This window comes from Mercenaria mercenaria, chromosome 2, assembly GCF_021730395.1.
Source record: "Mercenaria mercenaria strain notata chromosome 2, MADL_Memer_1, whole genome shotgun sequence".
NCBI lineage: Eukaryota > Metazoa > Mollusca > Bivalvia > Venerida > Veneridae > Mercenaria > Mercenaria mercenaria.
Window position 1 is genome coordinate 97,705,309 of NC_069362.1, and position 11,174 is coordinate 97,716,482.

General features: G+C 36.1%; 2 protein-coding genes across 5 annotated transcripts in view; both read right to left on the reverse strand.

Moving 5' to 3' along the window:
* Positions 1 to 11,174, reverse strand: part of LOC123564663 (zinc finger protein OZF-like) — a 229,379-nt gene that overhangs the window by 143,097 nt on the left and 75,108 nt on the right. The window lies entirely within an intron of this gene.
* Positions 5,335 to 11,168, reverse strand: LOC123562916 (proprotein convertase subtilisin/kexin type 5-like). Of its 2 annotated transcripts, none has more exons than XM_053537328.1 (3): positions 11,080 to 11,168; positions 7,687 to 10,557; positions 5,335 to 6,091 (listed from the first exon to the last, which is right to left on the reverse strand). In XM_053537328.1, the coding sequence occupies exons 1-3, from the start codon at positions 11,116 to 11,118 to the stop codon at positions 5,972 to 5,974; spliced, it is 3,030 nt and encodes a 1,009-aa protein (XP_053393303.1). In that variant the 5' UTR covers positions 11,119 to 11,168; the 3' UTR covers positions 5,335 to 5,971. The 2 variants fall into 2 exon arrangements, with proteins under 2 accessions (XP_053393303.1, XP_053393304.1); XM_053537329.1 differs by having other exon boundaries at positions 5,998 to 6,091; positions 10,347 to 10,557.

The following is an 11,174-nucleotide window of genomic DNA, read 5'->3' on the forward strand; positions in this document are numbered from 1 at the left end:
TGGCTTAGGCTTGACTCTCACGCTTGACCTGTCCTCCATAAATGTGAACCCAGCTATAAAAGGTTGAACGGGATATGCTCGCTGTCGAAAAAGTTTTCTGCAACCTTTGAAGAATTCCCTTCAAAAGCAGGAACTTACAGATCTCTGTTCCTCCAATTTAGAGTCAATATTAGCCATAACACCTAGTACCTTGTTTAAATACTCAAAACTTGGTGTATACACATTTCTCATTGAAAATAAATTGCGATAAAGTTTAGATAGCTGCACGTGGAAAGACAGGAGCATGAAAAGTCTGCATATTTTCCGATCGCCCGTCGTATGTTCCGACATTAGCCATTATATCAAAAACTGTTGATTATAGACATATGTGCAATAACTGGCTTCGGCAGAATTATGTCTATTCTTACAGACAATTACTGATAAACGCAAGATAGAAATATAAGGGAGGCAATACAGCAGATTACTCAGATATAAATAAGGAGTAGTAGCGGTTCCTTGTTAATAGGTAATAGGATAAAATATGATGATGTTAGTTATATTTTAAGATAAAACTTAACCATTACTCAGTGTTGTTGTTCACGTTGAAACTTCATGGCGTCATTTTTGTTTCCCATTCTTCATTAAAAGAAAATTGTGCTATAAAGAACATCAAATATGTTATTTTATTTGTTCTCTTATTTGTAAAATACGGTATACAAGAAAACAATTTATCTGTGACTGGAAAAGTAGTTGTAGATGAAAATGTTTGCGGGTAAACAAGGCTCAGAGGTTCTGATTTACAGTAGTAATTCAATTGTTAATTACACCATTTGGTCCGATGAAGGTTTTCATTTTTTCTTGAAAGGATAAAAATCTTTATTGTTATACTGGTCTCATTTTTCATTAGCTTTGATACCACATTTTTAACTATGTGTTCTTGTCGTACAGGGTTTAGAGCCAAAGTTAAAACCAAGTAATGAATGACGAGAATGACTGTTGCTACATATTGTTGTCAATGATACTTTTTTTACTTAAAAACATTACAACTTAAACGTGATATGACAGGAGCAATGCCTGGATTATGCACTGGATGGTAATGCTTGCGAAAGCAATGTATAGTAGTACTGTAAAGTGTCGATCATTAAGCTTGTGTATGTGCCGAACCTATTTTCATCACCGGCATATTTCCTCAAATCTAGTCAGCTTAGAAAACTACACAGTAAAGATATGTTGTTATGTTTCATGATGGTGCCCGCCCGCTTAGCCCAATAGGGAGAGTCCAGATCTATGGAATGCGGGGTCGTGAGTTCGATCCTTGGGCGAGACATAGCTCTCAGTATCGATTTGATAAAAAAAACTCGGTCTGAAATCATTCGTCCTCCACCTCTGATTCTTGTCGGAAACCAGAAACACTGGTTAGGTTAACAAAACGTATCATAACTGAACAACCGTAACAAACAAATATTTCATGGAATAGTTCAGTTTCGAGTTCAGCGATGATTTTGTACTTTTGATATATAATAGAACGGTCTGTTATTTATGTAACGTTTACAAATCAATATATTTCAATTCATTTTGTGTGGGATAATGACTAATTTTAGCAATATAAACATGTTTCGCATTGAAAGTTGTGATAAAACAACAAAGCATAAATATTGTAATATAATGCGCGATCAATATTTCAAGGGGACCATCTCAACATAGTTTAATTATATTACACCCCCTATAAACAACTGTAGTTGCGACCGATCAAAACAAAAAGCTGACCGCTATAAGTTGGAAAAAACTATTTTAAAGTGATTGATGTGCTTTGTTGGTGTGCATATTTATATTTCATTGGAAGCTGAACATGATTTGTTTCTTTATATAATGTGTAAAGGTAAAATTATAGCAAAAACACGATTGATCACTGATTTTGTCCAGCAACTGCGCATTGTCTGCGTCAAAAGAACATATTTTCTTGCTTGAAGAATGATCTACATATAAATCCCACTGTTTCGTGGATAAAGAAACAATACTAGTTTGGTAAAATTTAATAAAGTCATTGCTTAAATCTCCAATTTGTTTATAACCGTCAATGAAAGAGGACTCGGTGTGATGTCCTGACTGTATTCATATTTGTTTGCAGTACTGTATAAATGTTTGCAACTTTCGTTAAAGAGAATGTATGCCTCTTAGCAACTGACTTATTCATTAGATATTGGCTTTTCCCTTGCTCCTGTAGTATTTTTTCGTAATTATAACCCGCATCTGAAGGAGGGGTGTATATATGAGTCACCATTCGGTCTGTCTGTCCGGTCTGTTTGTATGTGTGTCCTCATAAATTTGGTCATTCAATTGCTTGAATACTGTTACATCTACCTCTGTGAAACTTCACACACACAGGCAAGAAGTAGTTAATCCCCGTCCTCTTCTTTTTCTTTTCTCTTTACAATTAATGTCACACTTAAGAGGTCAAAGGGAAAATAAGGTTAACTTTTCGTGTCCCAGCAATAACTTCTTTATGCATTAAGGAATTTTAAAGTAACTTGGCACAAACTTCAACCATAATTAGACGATGTGTCGCGCACAAGACACAGTTCCCTAGCTCCAAGGTCAAGGTCACACTTAGAGGTCAAATGTCAAAAATAGGGTCGGTTCATTTTTGGTGTCCTGGCCATAACGTTTTATGCATGAAGGAATTCTGAAATAACTTGTTACAAATATTCACCATCATGAATCGATGTGTTTTCTTTGAATATAGACACATTATACAGAAAACATGCTACCTGCCCGTAGGCCTACACATAAAAGCTTGAACACATGAAATCGGAAATGTGTTTTGTTACTGGTATCAGCAAGAGTGTTCAGACAAAAATCACCAAGATGGTCCCTGCTCCAATGTCAAAATACAAAAATAAAAATAAACGTTCGATTTTCCGTGCCCGTACCATAACTTGTGTTACTTGTTCACGCATCCAAACAACAATTGTATATAGCAATCATTGTCTCCGCTGGTACTTTTTATCTTAAATAAAAATGGTTGCCAAAGATTTGTAGTGAAACAGCACCAGATTGAAGCCACTGACCCTTTGTTTATTTTATTAGTTTATATGTCTGTAAAACCAACACGGAGTACTTGCATGTAAATGATTCTGAAGCATTCAATTGCATTATATAATTAGGTAGAATAGCGAGTCACAGACCCCCACCTTCAATGGATTAGTCAGGCTTGACATTAATTGACATTATATACATGAAGACTGATCGATAGAGGCACTTCGGTATGTATTTTTATTTCATTTACGCCCGTAAAGGACACAAATCGTATACTTAAGTCGCAAAATGGAATACAGTGTCAGTCGCAAATAAGAGCTCAAATCAAATATCAAAATTAGCAAGTCGGCATACAGGTGAATGTTTTTCACCGTCTAGACAAAAAGTAATTTCTTTCAAAAACGCAACAGCTATGTAACATCTTATTTACATATATTTTTGGAGTATGCATGCTTATTTCAGAAAACAACATAGATTATTGGATTGCAAATCAATTTGACATATTATTCACCTACCGTCATTACACTTTACTAATTATCTTACATTAGAAGTTGTGCGTCTGTGTTAAAGTGGTCAAGAGAGCTAGTGTGATCCCCCGATGTCCTCTGAACACTCAATAGATTACAATTCTGGTCCAATCGTAAGCGACTTGATCAGAATATTTGTCTTAACAAAATATTGAACGGGTTTGAAACTGGGTCAAAAGCAGGCGAATAGATCTCTAGATGGTATGATTTGACACAATGACCTAGTGTTTTAAATCCCAGATAATGCAGTATTCAGATCGATCTAGACTTCATGCAGACAAATATGTTGACTACATTTCATATAAATCAAATAGAAATATTGCCTCTATAGTGTTAATTAAGAAGATATTTCTATGATTCTACTTAGTGAAAAAAGGCAAACTTTCTGACCAAGTTTTATGTAGATCAGATGAAAACAGGCATTAAGGCATTAAGAGTGTTAAGAATATTTTGTTATGATATGACCTAGTGACCTGCTTTTATATCCAAGATAACCCTATATTCAATCTGTTCTACAGTTTATAAAAAGAAATGGTCTAACAAAAGTGCATGTAAAAAGTATCGCATCTACAGCATTTAGAATGTTTTTTTCAAAGATTTAATTTACATGAATTACCTTTTAACGACAGATGACCGAGTTTCAAACGTTACCTGGATTTGATTGAAATAAACATTATGACTATGTTTCATTTATCAGGTAAGCAATTTTGTATCTAGAATTTTAGCAACGCTTATCTATTATTTGACTTATTAACATAGTTTTTCGCCAAGTTTCAGAGTACATTTTATATAGGCAACTATTCTAAAACTATTGCCTCTTGAGTGTTGACAATGTTTTTTAGAATCTCTTGGCCCAGATTTTGATGCCAGATAACTAGTTTGAAACTAGATGCAGATTTTATTAAGTCAAGCATCCTTACCACTATTCATAAAGATCGAATATAAATCATGGCCTCTAGTGTGTAAACAATGTTTTCCTATAACTTCACCTAGTGATATTAACTTTTGATTCTAGATAATCCACTTCCAAACTTTACGTCGATTTTATTAAGACAAAAATTCTGACTAGGTCTTTTTTGTTTGTTTTGGGTTTAACGCCGTTTTTCAACAGTATTTCAGTCATGTAACGGCGGGCAGTTAAGTAACCGGTGTTCCTGGATTCTGTACCAGTACAAGCCTGTTCTCCGCAAGTAACTGCCAACTTCCCCACATGAATCAGAGGTGGAGGACTAATGATTTCAGACAAAATGTTGTTTATCAAATAGTCACGGAAAACATACGGCCCGCCTGAGGATCGAACTCACGATCCCGCGATCCCTAGATCAACGCTCTTATCTACTGAGCTAAGCGGGCGGGCTAATAAAAATGGAATCTAGAGTGTTAATAAGGTATTTCTATGAATTAACCATGTGATTGAATCAAATGACCTAGTTTTAAAATATGCCGAGATATTCCTAAAACAACATTTTAACTAAGTTTCATTGCTAAAATCTCCGATGCACATCTTCTAATGTTGAATTATATTACTATACAACTTCATGACGTTCGTTCAGTACTTTTGGCGATATGTGTAACACCTTTTCTCTGACGGACAGAGGGACGGACGAACAGAAGATCCAAATCTAAATCCCCACCGCATAGGGGTGGCTTAATACCCAGGCATTATCACCGTTATACACCGTTTTCATACCGCACACAATATAATCAAATTTTGTTGAGATGACCCCGTTGAAGAAAAACCACATTCCTCTTCGCAAATGACTTTTTATTTTGTATTTTCTGGGTGTGAGTAAGATATCCAACAGCGTCGCTATATTTTTAACATTTTTTATTCTAAAAATTTTCATCTTTAACATAGCGATATATGCATTCATGTATTCTTATAAGAGGTATGGGTAAGATGAAATCATACGGAAGTCTGTTGCGTATTGTAATGTTTTTTCTCAAATTTAGTAGATCTATAACATATTTTATTGAATACACAATTGTGTCTATCGCTTGGATTGGAAACTTTGTGCTTGTCACGTTGACTCCAGGGATCACAGCCGGCAAAACTACAGATACCGCTGACGAAGCATTATGAATGGTAGTTTGCACTGAAATGATATTTACCAATACATGGAAGTAATAACGAAAAAAATTAAATCATAAAATGAATGACCTCATTTTTTTTCAATAAAAAGTAGCACTGCGTGAATACTGAACCTCAATTGTCTGACGGGACACCATGTCACCACAAAGCCGTTCTGAATGGATATTACAGACAATGGTACAAAACAAGGTAATTTAAAAGCAGATCATTCTGATATCTCTAATCGAAAGGCGGGTCTAAAAACTGACCTTTCGTGCGTCAAAATCAAAATGTATCAATATCAATGAAGGTAAATTTCATCGTACAGGCATTTAGGTTGTAGTCTATATTTTCAATTTCAATTTTCAGGGTGCAGAACAAACTCTTGAAGTGAGATTTCGTCGTCCTTTTTATTCATTTTGTGTTTGGATTTCGAACACTGGTGCTGCAACTGCTTTTCCATTTCTGCTATCTTTTCCTACAATACACAAATATGTTAAATTCTCATACACTTGTCTCTGTTAAAACACGCTTACGCTAGAATGACGTCACGTTAACGTGCGGTGACGTCAATATTTTTGTTGCGACCAAGAAATAGCGCTACTATATTTTATCTACTGTTTTAGATAAAGGCCAAATTAGAATCGAAATAATTTATAGCAAAACCGTGTTTTAACACTATTTATGTACTAGGGCGGTAATACGTCGTACAAATAATTTCACTCGGGCTGCGCCCTCGTGAAATTATTACGCCCGACGTATAACCGCCATCATGCATAAATGTGTTAATAAAATCTGGAAATTAGATCCCTCGGAAGCATCGAGAACAAGGCAAACAGTGAAAACTGCAGACTCGGTTTGATTGAGTCTGTTCATGGGCAGTAATGGAAAATGCAACACTGCCCACGCCCCCTAGCACCGGCTTAAGCAATATTCAATCTTCAAATCTAAATGAGTTGAAATCAATGATCCCGAAGGACCAGAAAATATAACAACACTGAGATGAAGTCGGGGCGACTTTTTACGGCCGCTACACAGCACTTAACACCCGCTGTTGTGAAGTAATTAAAATCTGGAAATTAGATCCTTCGGAAGCATCGAGAACAAGGCAAACAGTGAAAATTGCAGACTCGGTTTGATTGAGTCTGTTCATGGGCAGTAATGGAAAATGCAACACTGCCCACGCCCCCTAGCACCGGCTTAAGCAGTATTCAATCTTCAAATCTAAATGAGTTGAAATCAATGATCCCGAAGGACCAGAAAATATAACAACACTGAGATGAAGTCGGGGCGACTTTTTACGGCCGCCACACAGCACTTAACACCCGCTGTTGTGAAGTAAATAAAATTTGGAAATTAGATCCCTCGGAAGCATCGAGAACAAGGCAAACAGTGAAAATTGCAGACTCGGTTTGATTGAGTCTGTTCATGGGCAGTAATGGAAAATGCAACACTGCCCACGCCCCCTAGCACCGGCTTAAGCAATATTCAATCTTCAAATCTAAATGAGTTGAAATCAATAATCCCAACGCTCTTTTGCTATAAATAATTTCTTAAATTGTCAATGTTTGGACATACGAAGAATGAGATTCATAGATTAAAAGCTGAGGCTGGTTCTGTTAGCCATTGTACCTTAATTGACCAAACATGTTAAGCATGTTTAGTATAATCCTGTTACATTGACGTGAAAACTAAAATATGGCATAATCTTTATTATTTCTGTAAAAAAAAAATGAATAAATATCGAACATAAAAAGCTATGTTCCAGAAACGGACGCGCACACAACCAGCACACGAACACTCAAACACACTCATATACCCAAACCAAGCAGGGACAAAACAAACAAATAAAGTAACACATTGGGACACCGCCTTGAAACATCGATCACTTCTGATCACAAGGTTTCTAGCGATCCAAACATTACTAATACCACTAAAACTGCCAGGGACCACAGGAATTGCTAAAGTATACCTGGGCGCTCGAACAAATAATAGTTTAGCCAGTAGTAATTCCCTGTAGTAATAAATTATTTTAGATAAATATTTAGTTCGTAACTATTTTTAAAATCTCACCACTGAAAGGAATGTTAGCCTCAGAACGTGTGCGAAGTCCAGTAAACGCTGTCGACTTAAAGCAAATAGTAGTCCAACTAGTACAGCCAGAACCGCTAGAGCAATCTTTACCGGCAATGTATTTTTGCAGTTGTCAAACCATACAAATCCTTCGGGACATCTATGAAGACATAGTACACCGTATTCAAACATTGGATCTTCACATTCAGATATATACACACATTTCCCATCTTTGAATAGTTTTAAATCTCCACATGACTTTCGGCATATAAATCTATCTTCTTTCAAAGCTACTGGGTCGGAGGATGGACACTGTGAAACGCATCTTGAATCAAAAATGTATCTGACGGTTTCTGGACAGTTATAATGACATGATTTATTAAAATATCCTGTATCATTAGCACAATTATCCACACACTGTTTCGTTCTGATATCAGTTAATTTACTTTCTGGACACTTCTCAACACAAGTATTATCAACTAAATATGGACATTCGCCGGGACATTTCTTAATACAAGAGTAATTAAATTGTAACGGATAGTTATTTGAACACTGTGAAACACAATTGTTTACTTTATGATCTTCAGACATAATGTACCATTTGTTCCAAAACCTATGCCCTCTTGTCCATTTTAAAATCGATGTGGTAGCCGGCTCGGTATATGGATGAGACTGTGGGCAAATGGCAACACAAGTGTTTTTATATATCGAAGTGTTGATCAAACAAATGTCATGGCATGTGTTATTAAAAAGAAACTTGTTTTCAGGACAATTTTCGCGACATTCCTTTAGGTCTATAACACCCTTAGCACACAAACCATATGTACAATTATATTGATGATTTACAATGGTTTTAATGTTAATTAGGCCGTGTGTTGAAGGACATTTAGTTATGCAGTTCCGAGCTAACACGTACATATCATCCGGACATTCTAAAACGCATTTTGAATCTAATATCAATTTATCGTCTGAGCACTTTGCTTTACATTTTACGATGCTTTGAACAACATTCTCTTTCCAAAAATGTATACCATCACTATTAAACGTCCTATTAGTAACTGAAATAGACGATGTTTCTTGGTATGGTGCACCTGTTGGACATGATGCTACGCATTTATTTTCAGTGGTAAACAGAGGTGTGTGACAAAATCTTTCACATGTTCCATTGTATTCGAAAAATCCATCAGGACATGATTCAGTGCAATTCAGTATGATATTACCTGTGCAATAATTATTGGTTGAGTGACATGTTTCATTTACAACAGAAACGCCAGTATAATTATGGCTTCGTGGACAACGGTCAACACAAGTTCCATTAAAATATAAGTAGGTATCTGGACAAGTATTCACACATGTTTCGTTCAAAACAAACTGGTGAGGTTTGCATTTTTCGACACAAATTATTCCAGCTGAAATATTCTCAGAGTATTTCGTCTCGCACTTTTGTTGTGAACATGATCCATTCTGAATTATTGGATAATCTTCTGGACAAGAAGTGATGCACGTGAAATTGAAACGCACCATTTCTTTATCACAGACAGTGACACATTTCTGCATAATTGTGTTTGATTCTGTTTGAGTGTATTTTCGGCTGTAAAAATAATAGTTATGATACGACCAGTTATGTAAGGTAATTGTTACATTTTGTACTAATGGTTCTGATGCAGGACACTTTAACACACAGTCTCTTTCTTTATGAAATAAAAAAGAAGGGCAGTAAGAGAGGCAAGCATAGTTTGATATGTAATTTTCCGATGGACATTCTTTGATACATGTTAAAACACTTTCAACTTTTTCACACCACCTGCTGTAGCAATTTGTTGTTTTTGAAATATTTCGTTCATACGGATAGTCTATTGGACATTTCTCAGTGCATTCATTTTCAATTAATGGAACCCCACGCGGGCAGGAATATACGCAAGTTTTCCTCCATCTTAACATTGGCCGAGGACAGACATCTACACATATCGCATGGTCAAACTTTTGCTCCTGTTTTTCTCCACATTGAAATCCCTTTTTAATCACACACGAGTAAGAAGTATTCCTAGGGCACTTTTCAAGACACGTATTATTAACTGCTACAGTACCTAAAGGACAAGTATCAACACACTGATCACTGAACTTGAACTTGTATTTATTCGCACAATCTTTTACACAGTATTTAAAACCACCATTGCCATTGTAGGTTGAATAAATAAAATGAAGTTCGCTCGGGCATTTATCAACGCATGTGCTATTAACAACAAAAGGTCTTTCATCTGGACATTTCCGATGTACACACGTTTTACTGTCAAACCCAGCAGCAGGAGCATCGTCTGTGCATTTTGTTTGACAAGTTTTTGAAGATATGAAAGGGCTTGACGGCGGGCATTCTTCATAACAAGACGAATTAAATGCAACTTTATTTTGGGGGCAACTGTTTCGACAGAAGCCGTCATCTTCCAAACGTGGACATTTTCCGACGCATGTATGATGAAGCAAACCAGAGATAGTGGTATTCATCCTAAAAGATTGGTCGTTTGGACATTCCGAAACGCAATTTTTTTTATCGATGTACCTTGAGTCAGAAGGGCATAGTTTAACACATGATGCATTGGAAACGAACTCGTCGAATTTGTTACACCTGACACATTTTCTTTCTAAATACGGCATGGACATACCTTGTTTGAGAGTTTCTTTATAAAATGTATTTTCCGGACAAGAACTGATACAGTTTCTATGTTCATCAACAAACATTTCACCACAATCCGAGACGCAATTATTGCCGTTGATGTAGAATGGCTCTGGGCATTCGGAGATACACCCAACAACTTCATTGCAGTAGGGCTTATCTGGTGGACAAGCTGTGTTGCATTTAGATGATGCAGAACTCTGCAAAAAAAATGTATTAAACAAATAAGTGTAAATTAAAATATTTAAATATGTTATTTTTTGTAAATCAATTGCATATGATACAATAAAATAGTCCAAAGCCAGCCGTACATAAACTTAAAAACCTATAACTTAACGAACCAGTAATAAGACCGGTAAGACATTTAGTGCGAACTTCAATGGAAATACAGGGGCCTTTGTGGCCGAGTTTTTAAGATCGCTGACTTCAAATCACTTACCCCTCACCGATATTGGTTCGAGTCTCACTCGGAGCGTTGAATTTCTCATGTGAGGAAGCCATTCATATGGCTTACGTAAGGTCGGTAGTTCTACCAAGGTACCCGCCCTTGATGAAATAATCCACAAAGTGTCACCTGGGGTCTTCCTCCACCATCAAAGCTGAAAAGTCGCCATATGACCTATAATTGCGTCGGTTCGACGTTAAACCCAACAAAAACAAAACAAAATAAGTGAAAATTTATTTTGTTTTTAAAATACAATATATGTTAAATATTTACTTACTTGGTTACTTGAAATAATCAAAACAATAAAAAGTAACATGGCTGTAGTTAAACGACAAAAATGAATATAAAAGGTCTTATTGATCGTTGAAAATG

Coding starts and splice junctions, on each gene's coding strand:
- LOC123562916 (XM_053537328.1), bottom strand. CDS start 11,118: ATGTTACTTTTTATTGTTTTGATTATTTCAAGTAACCAA. Junction 10,558..11,079: donor TGATTATTTCAAGTAACCAA/GTAAGTAAATAT, acceptor TTTTTTTTGCAG/AGTTCTGCATCATCTAAATG. Junction 6,092..7,686: donor GGCTAACATTCCTTTCAGTG/GTGAGATTTTAA, acceptor TGTGTATTGTAG/GAAAAGATAGCAGAAATGGA.